Source organism: Homalodisca vitripennis, chromosome 6 (genome assembly GCF_021130785.1).
Source record: "Homalodisca vitripennis isolate AUS2020 chromosome 6, UT_GWSS_2.1, whole genome shotgun sequence".
Classification (NCBI taxonomy): domain Eukaryota; kingdom Metazoa; phylum Arthropoda; class Insecta; order Hemiptera; family Cicadellidae; genus Homalodisca; species Homalodisca vitripennis.
In genome coordinates, this window is record NC_060212.1 from 99,139,979 (window position 1) to 99,158,491 (window position 18,513).

Consider the following 18,513-nt stretch of genomic DNA (forward strand, 5'->3'; position numbering starts at 1 on the left):
CTGATCACTTACCGAGAAACCGCTTCAACAACAGAGTCCAAAATGCTTGACTTAGGCGTGCCACAACGCATAGGTATGATTTGTTTATTTTAACCTAGTTTGTAAACTATGTATTAGGTTAGTTATTTACCTTAATAAAAGATCCGATTGCAGATCTTGAAACGTAGTGTTACTGATTTTTTTGTTTCACTGAACGATGGCAAATGTCCGGAATAATCATGTTTCCTTCACAATCCAATACATTGCTTTCACCGTACTAACCCTTAACGTTTCATTTTTATATTTATATTTGCTCATTAAATTATTCAAGTGCAACTGTTTAATTAGGCAATACACTACTGAAGGTAAGGGGAGAATAATCTGTGACAGCAGTAAGAGGGAGGTTTTCTCACTCACTCCGCATCGTTCCCAGTCAACCGACAAGGAAGAAAATAAAAACCATCAGCAGAAACCCTCTGTGGCCCAGGGCGCATACAGGAGTGGGCGTCTCCAGCCAACCGTACTACAAAAGTCACCGAATGCAGAACCACATACGCGGACTCAAATCAAATCAAATGTTTTTATTGTTCATTAGTTCATTAACAATACAACACTGCATGGAACATTGTTATGATCATATACGTACAATATTTATAAAAACTCTATTACATATAATCTTATTTATACGTGCTGTTTCAAATTTAATCAGATCCCAAAAAAATCACTTATCTATTGAAAAATACAATTTATAAACTTACACAGAAAGAGACACGCCCCCAAGAATTTCTCTAAGGTATAACATACTCTATTCATGACATAATTATTTAGTCTTTTTTAAATATTGAAAGGGTTTTACTAGTTTTTATATAGTCTAGTGGAGCATTAAAATATTTTAGCCCAAGATATGTGGTTGATGATTTGTTTTCTAAGAATTCATGGTGATGTTTTGGAACCATATGACAGTTTTGGAATAAGGATGTATATGTACTAGAAAGGATGACAGGGTTTTAAAAGTAAACACACACATTGAATATATGAACAAGGATGGAAGGGTAAGGAAATGTTCACGAGGGAATACTTCTCGGCAACTCTCCCGGCTCCAGAGATCACAAATCACCCTCACAGCCATTTTTTAAAGTCTAAAACCCCGGTTAAAAGAGGATGACGATGAAGCTCCCAGAAGAGAATACCATATGACACCAGTGGAAAAAATAACAATAATAAGCCATTTTAAGAATAGAGTTATTTAAGAATCCAGATAAATATCTAAGAGAAAAAATGCAACTGTTTAGTTTCCTACACAGCTGATTAATGTGAATTTTCCAGGATTTATGTGCATCCCTAAGAAACGAACGGAATTAGATTGAAAACGACTACAAGTGACCGGAATAAAAGGAGACAGCTCAGAGCGATTGTAAGCAACACGGGCGTGAATAATTACCGCAGACTCGAGCGCCGCGCCGTTTACAGCACTCGTACTCTCGCACTTAATGTGCCATTTCTTTTCTAAGTGGTAGAAAAGTGATTCTGCTATTTGCGTTTTCCGCAATAACAGACTAGGTTATCTACTTTATATAATTTAACTGTTAAACTGTCGTTGATCGGTTCAGACTGTTATTGTCTGAAATGAATAAAAATAAGCAATTCGAATGAAATTACTTGTACTCTGTAATAAATACGCTAGCAGGACTAACGAATTAATGAATAATAACACATGGTTTCGACACCTCGGGTGTGGGCTTTTTGTTAATTTTGCCTGCTGCATTATTTTTCTTTATATTCCGATACGTAATTGTCTATTCTGTGTGTATTGTACTGTTTTGCTAAACATTTGATTCAGTAATAGCGAATTCCCTTAGTTTTAACAGCAATTCATGTTGTTTGAGCGATTCGTCGTCTATCTCTTTGATCAGTCGTCTTTCTGAAACTCGTAGAGTACATTAAGATGTCGATTCTGAGGCCTGCTGAAGAAATGCTAATTTAATATCCAAAAGTTTGTTGTTGTTGACTTTAAACAATTTTGAAAGCTTCCTTACAAATGCATTACATTGCATTGGAATGCAGAGTACGAACTTTTACGTACGTGCTTTATTCCTCAACTTTGATATTTTTACCTAACTTTTTGGAATTTGGAAGTTATTTCATCGTCTGTTACTGTTGTTTCTTAGCAACCAAAATAAGTTAAAATCCATTTTAAATAGGTTTTGGTGTAGTTTCTCATGTGTTAAAACTGTATTTATTGTTGTTTGATAAGTTCTGCATCATGTCAGGAAAGAAGCGCTGTATTTGTGTGTTGCGCCCGCTTTGAAGTTTGGCACAGATCACACGAATTCCACGACTCTTGCTCAAGGACAGTCCAGGAAAATGTTTAAACATGTTCTGCTTAGATTTCCTAGGGTCGCGACTCGCGAGCAGAAACAGTGGATTCCTGATAATGATGCAGAATGGCCGATGAGATGTGGTTCCTTTGAATACCGGCTGTCCATGAATAATTCTATCAAACTTCATCATTCGATTTCTCAGGTCAAAATGTGTAATAAATATCTTAGACTCCCGGTATCGCCAAATGGCGCACCGCCGACCTATTGTGCGGACCTTGTGTTACCCATTCAAAATATTTTATGGTATATATCTAACTTGAGTACGTATTTGATTCTTCCCGCGCTTTGTCTTTCCTACGCACCGTGACGGAAGCTAACACCACGTGGGCTAAATACGTTCGCTTGGCTACGCTACGAGTTAAGGTACCTGTCATTTTTTAACAATGAAACCGAAAAAAATAAAGGTGAAAGTTGGAAATAGACAGTTTATGCCAGAATGGACTCATTTGTATTGTTTCACGCTGCCAAATCGTGTTGGAGCAGTACCAATATGCTTGATATGTCAACAACAGTTTCGTTAGTTAAAAGCTCGAATACGACACGACATTATGAGACCAACCACAAATTTTTTGCCGACAATTTTCCACTTGGGAGTAACTTGCGAAAGTCTAAAATTGCGGGTTTATTGTCAAGCCACGAGACTTCGACTCAAATCATGTTGTTCAATGTGGAGAGACTTCTTTACGTATTTCTTGGACTCTTGCTAAGCATATGAAATGAAAATATATCTTGACAAAATGGGCGCTCAATATGATGAGGCTGCGTTTTCAACGACTTTTCACCATTTTAGAATAATTGAAGATATTTCTTTTCAACATTGATCAGACGTCAACCAACAACTATTTAAGTTTTCTTAGTGATAAAGAAAACGTAATTTACTGCTTTCTCATCAGATATTTTTAAACACATCAATATCAATGATCTGAACCTAAAACCTCAAGGCAAAGAAAAGCTTGTATGGGAGCTCCTGACATAGTAAAACACTTTTTGCGCGAACTACATCTTTTCAACATCGATCCCAAAAATGAACGCCTGTACTTCCCTAATTTACAAAAAATCATTAGTGACAACGAGCTTGACGTCGGCCAATAAAAAACGTTCATTGAGGATCTTAAATCGGAATTTGAAGACAGATTCACAGATTTTAAGAAAATCGGCGTGCATTTTGCCGAAAAATATTATCTTATCCTGTTTACAATTTCATGTTTACTCATTCTTATTGTTTGAACAATAATTGCTACAGCAGGATCTAAACCCGGATAAGCGAACTGTAATTTTTTTTAAATCTTGTTGGAATCTTTTGGAAATTTCTTACTTTTAAAACATGGAGCAATTGTAAAGTCCGATTTTATACTGATTTTACTTTTTATTTTAACGTGTTATTATTACTTTTATTTTTTTAGTACGTGCTTATTCTTTTATTTGCACTCCTTGCATTTTGTAAAATTCTTAAATTGCCACGGATGTGCATTATGAAAAATCGCAAGGACTGCACTCCACTCCCTTACACATTCGGTCGCAAAATTGGACGACCTCAAACCACGAGAGGAATCTCCAGTCTTCCAGCACGCCTCCAGCTCCGGCTCCAGACTATCCCGAAGGACATCCGGCTGACCGCTGCGCCTGTGTCTAGACTGGAGAAATCTGTCGACTGCTCCGACACATACATTCCATAGCGGACTTTAATGCCCGACTGTCTACTTCCTCAGTCCGTCCGTAACAGTCCTGTCAGTCCTCGCCCTACTTCGTCGTTGAGTGGCCGTTCCCAAGTTTATGTCAAGGTCCACGAGTAAGTCCACTTTAATGGCTCTTCTTTGTTATGTTACCAACACTGCAAGTCGTAACTGCCGTTTCTAGGATTAAAAGTTAGCCTTACAGAACCTGTCGTGCAAATTGTCTTTACTATAAAGTATACTGAAAAGAATAAAAAATTAGATCTCTCCGCACATAAATGGAAACGAAGGATATGGATTAAACATAAGAAAATTGATGAATACTAATCCAGATTGTAGCAAAGTTTACTATACAACAGAAGGGATCAGACTGCATATATTGAAACGTAGTGTTATTGATTTCCTGTATTACTGAACTATGTCAAATCCTACATTCTCCATAATCCTCCCATCGTCAAATCGCCAGGGTTAGCTACATACACCTAGTACATATTTAAATTATTATTAACCAATATCGCCGTCATCGATATTTGATACAGTCTTAGGTTATCAAGATTATGAATGGGTTCTAATTTCTATTCTATTTTTATTACTTTCTTATGGATTCATCCTTAATGAACATAAATGATTTTAAAATTAGTAATAATAAATAATGATATTCTTACAAATCATTAGAATTAAGATACTAAAATCTTAATGACTGAAGTGAACCCATTCATGGATTTGGAACGATTCTAGAATTTCTTTTTATAACACAGTTTAAAACTTTATTGGCATGTTAAAAACCGAGCCTCAGATGCTAACTAGCATTCTCTGTTAACTCCCTGCATTAGCACTTTCAGGCTAAGTGTACTGCTAAATATATAAGACTACAAGAATGCTATGGGTCGCGTGCTGAGATATAGGACAACACAGTGTGGGCACGACAGTAACAGAATCAATTATCCAATTAAATGCTGTATAACTAGCATAACAATTTTACGAATGATTTAGCTCCAGTTCACCTTCCTTTTATTGCAGCGTCTGGTATCTGACGCTGTCTCAAATATTGACCTCTTCAGACGAACATGACTCCAGATTCCAGGAGTCAAGTCTGAAACAGCGTCAGATACCAGACACTGCAATAAAAAGGAAAATGAACTGGAGCTAAACTTAACATTCAAATTGAATTAACCGTAATTGAATTAAACATAAATTGTTATGTGTAGCATAATAATTTATGCAAATTTATATAGGACAGACTACATGTATTATAAGTGTCTTAGTTCTACTGTTTAATTAAAAAGATACTTAGAAATTCAATTCAAATAAATAAAACTTGTTTGGATTCCGTTATCAATAACCAAAAATATACGCGTTTTTCTAGATTGGTGACTTTATCTTTTGTTATCAGACTCTCTAGATCTGTTAACTGATAGGTGCTATCGTGTTGCTGCTTATCTGCTTATCGCACGTCGTTATCACTGTTGCACTGATAGCCAGAGGCTGGTCACTCTGATAAGAATTTAATAATTGGATGAGCAAACGGTTTGATCACTATAAATATTTTTGTTTTCCTTCAACTAATCATATAATTTTCCTTATCTTGTTATCATTTGCATTTCAGTAGTCAAAGTAACATAGAAGAAAGTTTGTTTTGGAGGCAAATAACAGAATTTAACCTAAATATGTTTGATCTAATGGTACATCCTGATTCGATTTAGTAAATCTATTTCATTAATTCACATTCGGGTCTAAACGGGCTGTAAATGTTGCGTGTAAATCGATTACATAAAGTACCACTTTAAAATTGGATTTGGCCCATACTTTGAATCCAATGTACCGATGCAGTGACGAACTGCCATTATCCTGGAGTGAACCTGGCTCCAGCCGACAGACTCCAGACACTTCCTGGCGACTCCGGAGAAACTCCAGACGTTTAATTGGTGATGTAGGCAATGGCTGGAATGCACGATCATGCACGGCTCCAGCGCTACCCACCTTTATCTGTCCGTGTCACCATTTTTACGTTTCTCTCCGCACACCTCCGGCTGGAGAAACCGTCTGGAATGCGCTTATCGCTGTCCAGGACTACAATTACGCTTATTGGCCTGTCTACAGGAGAGCGTGAAACAGTTGATAATTGACCGTCACTGTTTTAAAATATATTCGAGCGTGCTTGCGTGCCACAAGCACCCTCATTTCCTCAACCCTCCGAGGGCCGGTATCGCACCTTGCTCGTGTGCCGGTACGTTCGTGTTTGTAAAATTATGGCTGCACGGTTTTTATAATAAAATAACATTTTAGTTTGTTTAAAATTAGCCAAGGAAGATTTATGTAGCGATAACATTTGGCTGAGCTTGGCCATTTGTTTGTGCACTGACTTCGTCCCATTCGTCTAACGCAAGACGCATTTATTTTGCTGTATATTACAATTTATATTCTGAGTATTTCGTATTTTAAGAGAATTTGAGCTTTCGTCTACTCATATTTACAATTATAGTTGTTTCTATCAAAAAAACTTTGAATCCCATTCAACAAGATAGTCATTTTAATGGAACGTTATAAATAGGTATAATTAAATCTGTTGCCTACGCTTTAAAATTCGTGTTTAATTAGCACCTTAAACCCTAGACTGTAACATGTTGCAGTCGACATTCGTTTGGAATACTTTTGTAACAAAACGTTGGTAACAGACCGTAAAAGTACAAAACAAGTGTTGTTATTTCACGAGCAGTGGTATGTGTTTTAAACTGAATTTAATAGCATCTTATATCAGGTCCCAATAAAAACGGCGAGGATATCAAGGATATTAATCTGTACAGTATAAACGTGAGAGACGGCAGGAGTGAGTTGCATTTCTTATTTATAACAAATTAATTTCCTCAAGAAAAATATTATTAAAAATTTAATTTTCTAATTAACATTTCTCAATTATTGCAAAAATATAATACTATTAATTCATACACCATTAAAACATTGCACTCGCTAAAGCTGTAAATCATGTACATACTGTACAAATTTTTATTTATTGGGTTCAATCATCAAACAACAAAATCATCAATTTGAAATGCATAATTTATAAGGAACCTCCATTTTACGAATGATTATTTAAGTTTATATGTTATTCAATTGCGGAATTTCCAAATATTGAAAGGCCGTTATGGATATAGTTTGTGACAATCTCTCAACTGCTGAAACTTCTATTTTGAATAATGAACAGAGAAAAATTGTATTCAATAGTTAATTTTGTATGCAAAATATGTAGCGCGGAATTCTTATTTTGGTAATACGATGATGTATTCGGTTCAGAGCAGATGCTGTTTGTAGTTCTGGAAAATAAGGTAAAAAAACTTATATTGAGTACAACATTTGCTTCAACGTGACAATAATTTATAGATATATTAGCATACACAAAAAATATATCATATTTATGCTTGACTTTATTTACAACTTGATCGGTATGTTAGTCTTTTGATTAAGTTAAAATAAACGTTAAATGATTTTTAATAAACATATATTAACCGCAATATCTCCTCCAAGATGAAGTAACAACTGCCAATAATGCACAACGTTATGTATGAGTCAGCTGCGGCAGTGTAGCGGCAGACTGAAGGATAGATTGCTTATCTAATAACACTAATAGCTCGGACTCGTCGCTATCAACAGAGTGGCGCCGCGCCGCCGGAGTAAATGACGGATGACCTCAACTGTAATACATTTGTAATTGTTCGTTTTGCAATCGAGTCTGTTTGTATTGTTACTGAGCTTGCGTTTCTGTAGTCGTCTTTCCGCTGTACAATACCCTCGATTGTAGTTATTGTAGGCCGTCTAGAGAATGATGTACAGGGCTGATCCTCTGATCGGACAGCCTTGTTGACACAAAGCATTTAGCCACCACAGAGCTACGTTCTTAGCTGATCTTGAGTGATTTTAATTGCACGCGGCAACAAAAACACGCAAGCGCGCGCGCCTTTGCAATATTCTCTCAATTATTGATTTTGAGATGAATACATTTCAGATCTTCCAATTGTGTTGGTGTACTGAGTGCTCTTGAATATTAACCATCCATCCATTCAAGCAAATGTATCTGCTACAGTCATTGTATTAATATATTTTGTAAATAAAATCTTTATTCTATTCATAAAATACACATTGTAATTACTTAAATGTAGGCAAATAAAAATATTCCAATAATCGATATCGTGTAGACAAAAAAATAATTAAAAAAATCAAACATATCTTTAAAGTAGACAGCAAGTTGGTAAAATATATTGTTAGCGAGGTCTGAATCATATCAATTTTGTCAAGTCGCCTGACGACGGAATCCTTGATTCTTAAAGGCCTAGCAAAATTAAATTAATTAATAATGTAATTTGTTTTGTAATTCACAAGTGACATTAATTGAAAATATGGCCAATGCTCCAAGAATCATGTGTGTATCCAATGTCAATGTGTGTTTGCGCAATTCCAATGTTATTATAATACAGCTTAACATTGATCGATCCCTAAATAGTTCTTTCGCTCGACTCAAAATACTAATTTCAAACATTCAATTATATTATTATTATAATTTGACTTCAGCAGGAGTCTTTGATGTAAAAGACCAACGACTTGGTTTGTATGGCAGACCATGCAGCATTGGGCTTTTGATGGGAAACATGTTGTACATGGCAAGTAGGCAACCGCCACGACAGAAAAGTCGTCGGTAATAATTTCACATTCCGCAAGTATGTGGAAGCATACCACCAAGGTATATGAAAGGCTCTTCACAATGGTGATAGGAAAACAAGACAAGCAAAGCGAGCGCCAAGGACGAAGACTTCAAGGCCAACCACACAACTGTATCGGGGTGAAGTTGCTTCCGAACCTCAGCTGATGCACATGTAAATGTACGCGTCACTCACAGCTGAGAACTTGAAAGAACATGCGAAGGTTGAAGACTCAAAATCTTGAACGCCAACACGCCATGCCCGCATGGACACCCGGAGGAAACACTAAAGTGACAGGCGAAGACAGCGAGATCTTCGATCTGTATTCTGCGAGCCGAGCGGATTTGCGCAAGGCGTTTCTTTCCCGGAATCGCGCTGATCGACGCTGTACGCGAGATCAGACGATCGCCCAGACCAATTACATCAGACCTACGCCTTCAATTTGCCATTTTCCACTTTCGAAACCCACACGCTTCTCGTAACATTCCAGGAAAGTTTTCTATCCAGGTGATTGCTCGGAATTCACCATCGCGTTCATGTTTACGTCGAATAATCTGCATTTAATTGTTATGGTTTCACAGACTCTTCATCTCCCGTCGAGTTTTTTGTTTTTGCGAAATCATTATCTCATTGCTCGCCTCGTCACAACGAAACTTTCAAACGCAATATTTAGAGTGGTGGGGCAGGAAATCAATGAGATTTCTCCATAAAAGCCATGTTGAACCTCATTCAGTTTTACGCCCTTATTTGTGATCGTAGCGTTATGGGATATTTCTCACTTTAAAGATATAATTAGTACGCATCCAAATGGTTTTTAGTTTTTTGTAGAGTCTGTAATATTGGAATATTTAAACAATGAATTAAAGTTTCATATTTGTCTCTAACAATCATGTAGGCTAAACATAAAAAAAACTAAAAGTATTTTATTTAACTGATTAAAATGAGACATCTCCAATACCTTTACGTTTGTGAAATGAGATAACTCCAATAATTCTACGGCTAAGAATACAAGCGTAACACTGCATGAAATTTAACATTGTTTTTATAAGAATAACCTCAAGGACATTTTACTATAGCCGGTCTATTTCTTAAACACTTTTTTATTGGCTTTTTAATACAATAGTATATCAACTATATTGAAATTATTACAAAACAACATTCGTTCTCTAAAACCTCTGATTCAAGCGAACTGAAGAACGAAGAACGACGATGCTAATTGACAGACCGTGTAATTAACATACTCTGTCATTTCTACAATGCCGTGGCGTTGAAAACTGTTCAGGACCGATCCTGATGACAAAGTGGGAACCAGCTGCTGAGACAGAAGACAGACGGACAGCTTCGAGAAGTGATTACCTCAATAAAAATAGTGCGCAGAGACGACAGAGCTAAAAATATCCCGCTATGTAGTAGACTATGGCCATGTACGGAAACAGGTGGCAAACCTGTCCCCGATCTAGCCCATCTTCCGAGTAGGCAGGCTTTGTTAGGTTGCAATGTAGCCTGTCTGTCTACCTGCCGCTGCCGCTTCATCCTACACGGCCCGAACAGCTGTAACGATCTAATGGCTGTCTGGGAGAGAACTTAGGGGTGGTCTCATGGTAACACCTACCCCCTCACACACAACCACTTAACCCCCAGTCATGATTGTGTTGGATAGTGAGTAATTTATGACAAATTCTTATCTTGATGTAAATGTTTATGGTTAATGCCAACCAAAATGAATTCTCTGCTGATTCATAGAACACATATCACATTATAAAGCAATTTAACAAATGTTATACTAACGAGAGATAAATAGCACCCATTTTATATATTATAATATGGAAATATTTATATATGATAACAAAATTTATACTAAAGAGAGAAATTTATATTTATTTCTTTTGTAATACTTTTCAGTTATATATAACGATAATTGTCAAAAATTAGAACTAATACCCTTTTTAAACATTTTACTTTGAAGACTCGTCTTTTTACACCGTATATTCAGTGTACAATTTAATAATATCTACAACGAATAAGTAAATAAACACAAATGAGGCATTTAAACGCATGTTGAATTCATAGTTGTAATTTTAATCAGTTTCTCTATTTAATAATGTAATTTTTTTCTAAAATTGGGTTTCTCTCTTGTTTTTGTATTATACAAATGTTACTCTTAATACTATGGCTTGATGCCGAAACACGTTTACACAAAGTAAAATGTTTAAATAAGGAGTTAGTTACTTATTTTTTATATAAATGTTTATGTATTATATGATATAATATATCATTATTGCGTTTCTTGTCCTTAAGAAGGACAAAAAGAACACGTCCACTTAAATAGCAAATCTTCATGCTACACCTCAACTTACACTACTGTAAGAGCTACTACGCTACATTTAACCCGTCTATCGAAAGTCTACATCAACATACAATTCGAGATCTACTTTTCTGCATGCTTCTACATTCTCTCTGGCGCCACCGATTTTCCACCAGACCCCCACCCCTCCCTCAGTCCCTGTACTATCGCCCGAGCCACATAATAATTAGCTAAGAAGATATTAATCTGAGACTAAAAGTAGTATTATTAGTTACAATCGGTCAATTTAAGTATATGACCTAGAATGACACAAACAATACGTGCAGTTATAACAAGCACAAAAATCAGTCTTGGACTTTAAGTTTTTGTGTTTATAGTACATTTGCCTTACACTAAAAGTTACGACTCTATTTCTTTTCAAAGTTATAATTATACTGGTTCCCTCTTACAGAATTCCGTTTCAATAATTTTGACTCAACAGTCCTTTGACATTATACATTTTTCTTACCATCCTTTGTGGCTTTTTTATTCTACAAAAAAAAGCCACAAATAGCATAACAATACATTACATGGTTTTAAATTTTTAAGTTGAACCAGTTGAGAGTTCTTAAGCCTTTCACAACTTGTTTGGTCAGCTACGTCTACTTCTGAATACTCTCTAGGGAAAAATAACAAAGGCACTCACGACTCTTGGTACAAGGCGGAAGTTCGCATGTAAGACTGCTATGAATAAAAGGAAGACCACTCCGAAGATCACCGCCATGACGGTATAAACTCCTCTCAAAACTGCGAAAATCGTATTGGATAGCAGCCTCAGAGGTACGAGGATCACAGCGACCACCCTCGCTGCTACTGAGCGGATCTTCGCTACCAGGGGCCGCACTCGCATCACAGTCACCACGAACTCCCCAGCGGACATTGCCTGTCTCGCCGGATACTTTAGGATACGCATTATAACCGACAGAACATACAGGAGTACGATCCAGATCACTACGAATATCCATCGTACAATCATCATGAGGACAGCCACTAAAAAAATAGCCACAAGGAACAGACCCGAAGGCAAGCACTTCTTTGGTGACAACTCTGCTAACATGTTGAAGTAACGCCACACGTACTTGTTATAGGCTAGAGGCCACGCCATGTTCTGGGTGTACAGGAACTTAGTATGTAAACCTAAGCTAAAGCAACCAGCGAGTCAGTTAGTTAACACACCCCTGAACAATCAATGTAACGAATCTATTGAAGCTATGAACTGCACTTGCAGGACCTACCACTGCACATCACCACACGTTACCGATTAGTCCGACCCTACCCAAACTTACAAGTACGCACGAACTGGCCAACAGGACGGTTAAACGGCGACTAACTTGAAGTTTGCAAGCGTCTTTTGGAGAAACGGTACGTGAAAGACCCTTGCATGCCATCCCCTCCCCTCCTGTCTTTAGAAGTTCCAAACCCAGGCATTGTTCACTCAATTCCCAAAAATCACATTTCTCTCAGGCATACTCATAGCAAACATATTTCAGAAGTAATTATGTCGTTGACAATGCACGTTCTTGGCGGACGGGCCCTTTCACATTTCCGAAAAAAAAATAGCCGACGGACGAGGGATCAGGGTCGGAACAAAGCCTTTTGTCACCCAAAGCAAGGACAACTTTCCACGCTGTTTATGTTTCTGACCTGCGCCTTTCTCCCCACACACCCCTATTTAAAACAAGTTCTCTTCCAGCCTTAGTGTTACATAATTTTGTATTTCAGATGTTTTTTGTTTTACCAATATTAGAGTAGGCTACAAAAAAGATACCGACGTTTTAATGGCAAAATTATTACGCTTGGACGATTATCATTCAGACCAAATGTTAAAAGGCATCTTTGAATTCTTTCTTTTTTGTTCATGAATGTCTTAATATTAATGTTTAAGAAAAAGATTCTTTAAAACGTATATTTACTACTTTACAGCGAATTGAATGAGAAAATATTGAAGGTGTTAATACCTACTGGAACTAGCAGAAATATACTGGATTCTTTTACAGAAGTACTTTAGTCTGTGTTTTCTAGCGACTGAACTTTTTCTCTCTTGCCCCACCCCCCACTCCCTCCCTTAATTTCGGTACTTTCACCGGCGACACTTTCTGTCTAATTGTAATAATTGACCAAGAAGAAATTAATCTACGACAAACTATTATTTTATTTATTTATTTGTTATTTATTATTATTATTTATTATTGTTAGTAACATTCGGGGAACGTCTTTCAGATCTTGTTAAATCATTATCCTCTAGGCTACATATACTTCCGGAATACTCTCTACGGAAACTGACAGAGGCACTGACGAGGTCCAGTAGGAGTTGCAGGACCGCCTGTAAGACTGCTGTGGAAACGTTCAGAAACAGTACGTAGAGCGTGCCGGCTGCGACGGGGATCATCGCGACAACTATATACCCTCTTCTTAAACCCGCGGGAACCGTCTTGGATGCCAGGCCTAGAGGTGCGAGGATCAGTGACTTCACTCTCATCGCAGCCACCAGAAACCTTACAGCGGACATTGCTAGCCTCGCCGCGAACATCAGAACAGTCAACATTACCGATAGCACCAACACGAACATCCTTATTATCATCATCATCAGGAAAAGCACTAAAAAAATTGCCACTAGGAGCAGACCCGATGCCAAGCACTTCCCCGGCGCTAACTTTGCCAACGTGCTGAAATAGAACCACATGTACTTGTAATACTCCAGAGGCCACGCCATGTCGTGCACGTACGCGTACAGAAACTGTACGTGTAACCTTTAGACAAACATGTTATAACCTAAAACAGTGTGTCAGTTAATACTTCCTTGAACTAGCAATATAACGAACCTACTGAAGCAACTGGGTCAAACCCTAAATGTAACACTTCAACTGGAAAACCTTACGAGATTTTTAGTTATTGTTAGATATTAAAACTGTCATTGACCGATGAGAGGGGTTGTACCACGTGTTGAAACACTGAATTTCACGAACGGCACAAACTATTCAGATACCGGTAATGTCAAGTGTGAGAACAACAATCAGCTTCGTACCCCTCTCTGGCAATCTTCTGCTCCGGATTGGTTAACTGCTCTGCCACTGATGTGGAAATCTATCAATTATAGACTAACGTCAGGAAAACAATAGAGGCGTTGCTTCAATTATTCGAAAACGTTGTTTTATCAGCAGTAGTTGATAACAATGCTCAATAAAATATAGGAGTGAAACAGCTGTTGTGTTTTACTAATGAGCATGCAGTGAAGTGACGCTTGAGAGGTAGTAACCATAGAGTAAACAGAATTTTAATAGTAATTTTCCACACAAAAAATTTAATTATATACACCGTATTTTGAAAATGTATTGCAGCCTTTAAAAGTTAAGTTAATGAAAATACAACACGAAAATTACGTTATTTTATTGAAATCTGAATTGAAGTCTGTAACAAGAATCTTTGGTTGAACGCGGTAATGTGGAGTCCACAATACTAAAAATATTTTTCATACGGATAGATTTAGCTTATTATTATTATACATAGAAACTTGTATAACTCTCCTAACAACTTTGTTTTGCAGCTGTAATTGTATGTAAGTTGTCTAATTATTATAAAATGTCATTATCAAGAAATTTTACATTTATTAAATCATAAATAATTATACATCCATGTAGGTGTAACGAATTTTATATAACTTTTTACATGCCCAGCCCAGCACATTTAACACATAACTTATTCAAATCGTTCACTGTAGTAGCATGTGGTGGAAATATTTACCAACATAAATAAGTACAGTAGCAAATTTGATATTCATGCAACTAATTTTGCCTTTTATCATACGATAACAGTTTATACTATGATCATTAACTACATTAGCGAAATAACACTAAAATACAATGACTACATAAATAAAAAAAGTTCAATAACTATATGATAAAAAATATAACAGTAAATACTTAACAACATTACATAACAATGAAGACACAAACAATAATAATAACAACCATTTAATTGAATTTACATTACAAGTTGTGTAGCTAATGTCGATATTGTAATGCGAAACGTCTTAAAGTTACAGGTGTTTTCCTATTACAATCTTAATATTGAAAAATAAATAAAATGAAGCATACCCTTGTAGATATTCAAATAATTTAAATTTTTAAGAAATGTTAATTTTTAATTTAGTTACAACACAACAAATAGCGGTTTGGTTTTAAGATTTAGTTTGTTGTGACAATGTTATGTTCGTCTAAACATTCTTCCACTTTGTAGAATGCTCTGGAGAACAAATACTGTCTTGTTTTATTTTGTATGACTTGTCATTAGTTTCTAATTTAATACATTCTGGGAGTTTGTAAGTTGTACAATCCGATTCCCGTTTGCGACGGAACTCTACTAAATAAATTTAGTCTATGTTGCTGAGGATTTGATTATATCGTGTACTGTGATTGTAGTAATCTTTTCCATCCAATAAACAAAGACTAGTTAATAATATAAATTTAATAAGAAATAAGTTTGGACCTGTATAACGTTACTACTGTAACGGAAATAAAATTACGGCACGTATTACAAAAATAACCTCTTCAAAAGTGGACATGCTCTATTTGATTTTAATCGTTATGCACTGCAATACTTGTTATGAGATGTGACTGTACCAGTTTACAGCCGTAGTTTTGAGTCGGTATTTTCAATACTGACGTACCTAACCTACGAAAAAACGTCCACGCGGCAAGCCCAATCAATACTAATAATTACTACCATTCCTTTCTTGTAAGTTGCAGACTTTGGCTATATCTCAACAATTTGATTGTTAAATAAGTTATAACCTCTCAAGTGTACAATTCTAATTGTGAAGTATCTTTTTATAATATTAGTTTATTGCAGTATAATGTGTTCGGTAAGTTTTATTACATTATTGCATTTCTAAAAGTGCCCAGGTTCACTCAACCAATCATACATTTTCCTTTTAAATGCAGGATACATCTAATTTATCTGGAAGTTTATTACAAATAAACTAACAATAACTGTAGTAACATTAAACTAACAATACTTTAACAATTAAGTGTTTATATTCCATGTTTTCTTTATTGGTAACAATAATTCTGATGGCATACGTTTTTTCAGTGTAGGAGCCGAAAACAATTTGAACATAAACTATTTATTCTTGAAATCGGTAGAGGAATTTTTGGTACAGTATTTCGTATTATGCGGAGACCACTATTTTTAGATGGGGTTTCCTTACCGAGGGCTTAAAAACTATATTCAAATTCAAATGACTTTATTTGTATCATGTATACAAAAGGGCGAATTTAGGGCCATAAGGCCGTGTCTTACAATTAGCCCTAATATAATAGTATAGTACTTAAGTCAAATAAAACTACTACATTTAAAATAAAACAAAATTATATAATAAAGGTCTCTTTAAGAATTTAGTACACATACATTCATACAATAAATTCATACACACATTCACTAGAACCCTATCCGTCCTCCAAAACCTACCTCAACTAACCCATCGCTGACATCGTTTCTAGCAATTTAGCTTTCAGTAAGGCTGCAAACCGGTTTCGACTCTCTACTGACTTAATATGGTTAGGAAGGGAATTCCATGCTCAACATGCAGTAACGACAAATGATTTGCTGTAAGTTGAGGCGGGGAATAAGAAGAATTGATGAGGTCATTCTAGTCTCTCTTGCACTTGTTTCAGAGATCAATTTGAATTTGTCAGCCAGATATATAGGCTCTCCAGAGTTAAGACTACAATACACCAAATTAAGAATTTTTCATAATCTTGTATCGGCCAATTGTAGAATTAGAAGTTGTCACGTCTTAGATCAAATACAAAACGTAAACAGTAATTTAGGTATCGCTGCAATTTGTTAGCCAGATCCACAGTCATATCATTGATTATAGAGTTACAATATGAAAAATGAGGAAAAATCAGTGTTTTTACCAGTAAAAGTTTCACACGTTCTGGCAAGAAGTGCTGCATTCTCTTTAGTGAGTGTACTGAAGCAAACACCTTCTTACAGATGCCCACAACAGCATCACACCATCCAAGAGTTGTGTTCATAGTTAGACCCAAATTTTTCACTTTGTCACAGTACGGAAGAGAAACGTTGTTTACAGTAATTTTGGGCATATTATTTGTGTCTATATAGTTCCTTAGTCGTGAGTGAGAGATGATAATCGTTTGGGTTTTGTTTTCGTTAAGCTTCAGTCCGTGTTTCGTTGTCCATTCCACAAGTTTTTGAATGTCAAAGTTTATTTTGCGTATTGTCGTTTGTATATCACGGACCCCACAGTGGGCGTAAATTTGTAAATCGTCAGCGTACATGTGATATCTACTGAATGCAAGTACTGTACAAATGTTAGTTAGGTAAAGTAAAAATAAAAGAGGTCCCAGTATTGAACCTTGCGGCATACCACAAGTGAGAATCCTGTAGTCAGATACTTTGTCAGCCACACTTACACACTGCCGCCGATTCGAGAGATAAGATGTAATCCAGGTAATACTAACCTCGGAAAATCCTAAAGCACGCAGCTTTCTTAACAACAAACCGAATACAACACAGTCAAATGTCTTGGAGAAATCAAACAATGTCATAATAGTGCACTGACTTCTTTCTATCCATCGCTTGGCGAAAGTCATCGGTAACACTGAGAAGCGCCGTTTCATTGCTATGATTTGATCGAAATCCTGATTGAAACTTATTCAAAATATTATTTTCTTTTAGGAATATTGAAATTTGACAGTGCACTATTCTTTCCAAGCCCTTTGAAAGAGCAGGGAGAATGCTGATTGGCCTGAAATCTTTTGCTTGAGTGGGAGAAGAAATTTTATTTGTTGGACGCAGACTTCCAATGTTCAGGAAAAACTCCAGTGGTTAAAGATTTGTTTATATATATATATATAAAACAGTCACCACAGGAAGTACGGCATAAAGGATCTTTTTCAGCATCTTAATAGATATTTTATCAGTTCCGGTGGCATTACTTTTAATCCTGTTTATAGCTCGTAGAGTGTCAACCTGGAGGATATGTTGAAAAGTGAATTTCTCGTATAGGAAGATGGGTGGAGGTTGGTTGTCTAGTTCTTGCAGAAATGATTCAATAGTATTTGGATTAGTTGATTGTGATGCAGTAATAAAAAAATCATTAAGTTCGTTTAATGGTATATTGCAGAGAATATCCGTTTTCTGCTTGCCCATACCTTAGAGATTTAACATTCCGCCACATTTCGATGGATGAAGATCTTTTTTCAGGAAACAAACTGTGAATATATCGCAGTCGAGAGTTACGAAGGTCCTGTTTAACTCTATTGCGGAGCTGACGATACTGAGCGAGGATATCTGGGTCATTAGTTCTACGAGCTCTGCGGTACAGAGTCGCGCTGAGCCATAAGACTGCGTATAGCAGGTGTTAACCAGGGGACGGGGCGCTTCTTAGAAACTCTCCTTGTAATTAATGGAGCGTGCTT

General features: G+C 36.4%; 1 protein-coding gene across 3 annotated transcripts in view; it reads right to left on the reverse strand.

Annotated features, from left to right (window-relative positions):
- The window catches only part of LOC124364634, a 189,915-nt gene that overhangs the window by 59,206 nt on the left and 112,196 nt on the right, over positions 1-18,513 (reverse strand). Inside the window, exon 1 of one of the 3 annotated variants that reach the window (XM_046820254.1) lies at positions 11,715-12,048. The exons of the other annotated variants lie outside the window; for them this stretch is intronic. Within the exon in view, the coding sequence (XP_046676210.1) occupies positions 11,715-12,033 (319 nt within the window). The 5' untranslated portion in view covers positions 12,034-12,048. Of the gene's footprint in view, positions 1-11,714; positions 12,049-18,513 lie in introns of those variants that run through there. 3 annotated transcript variants of the gene reach the window in all.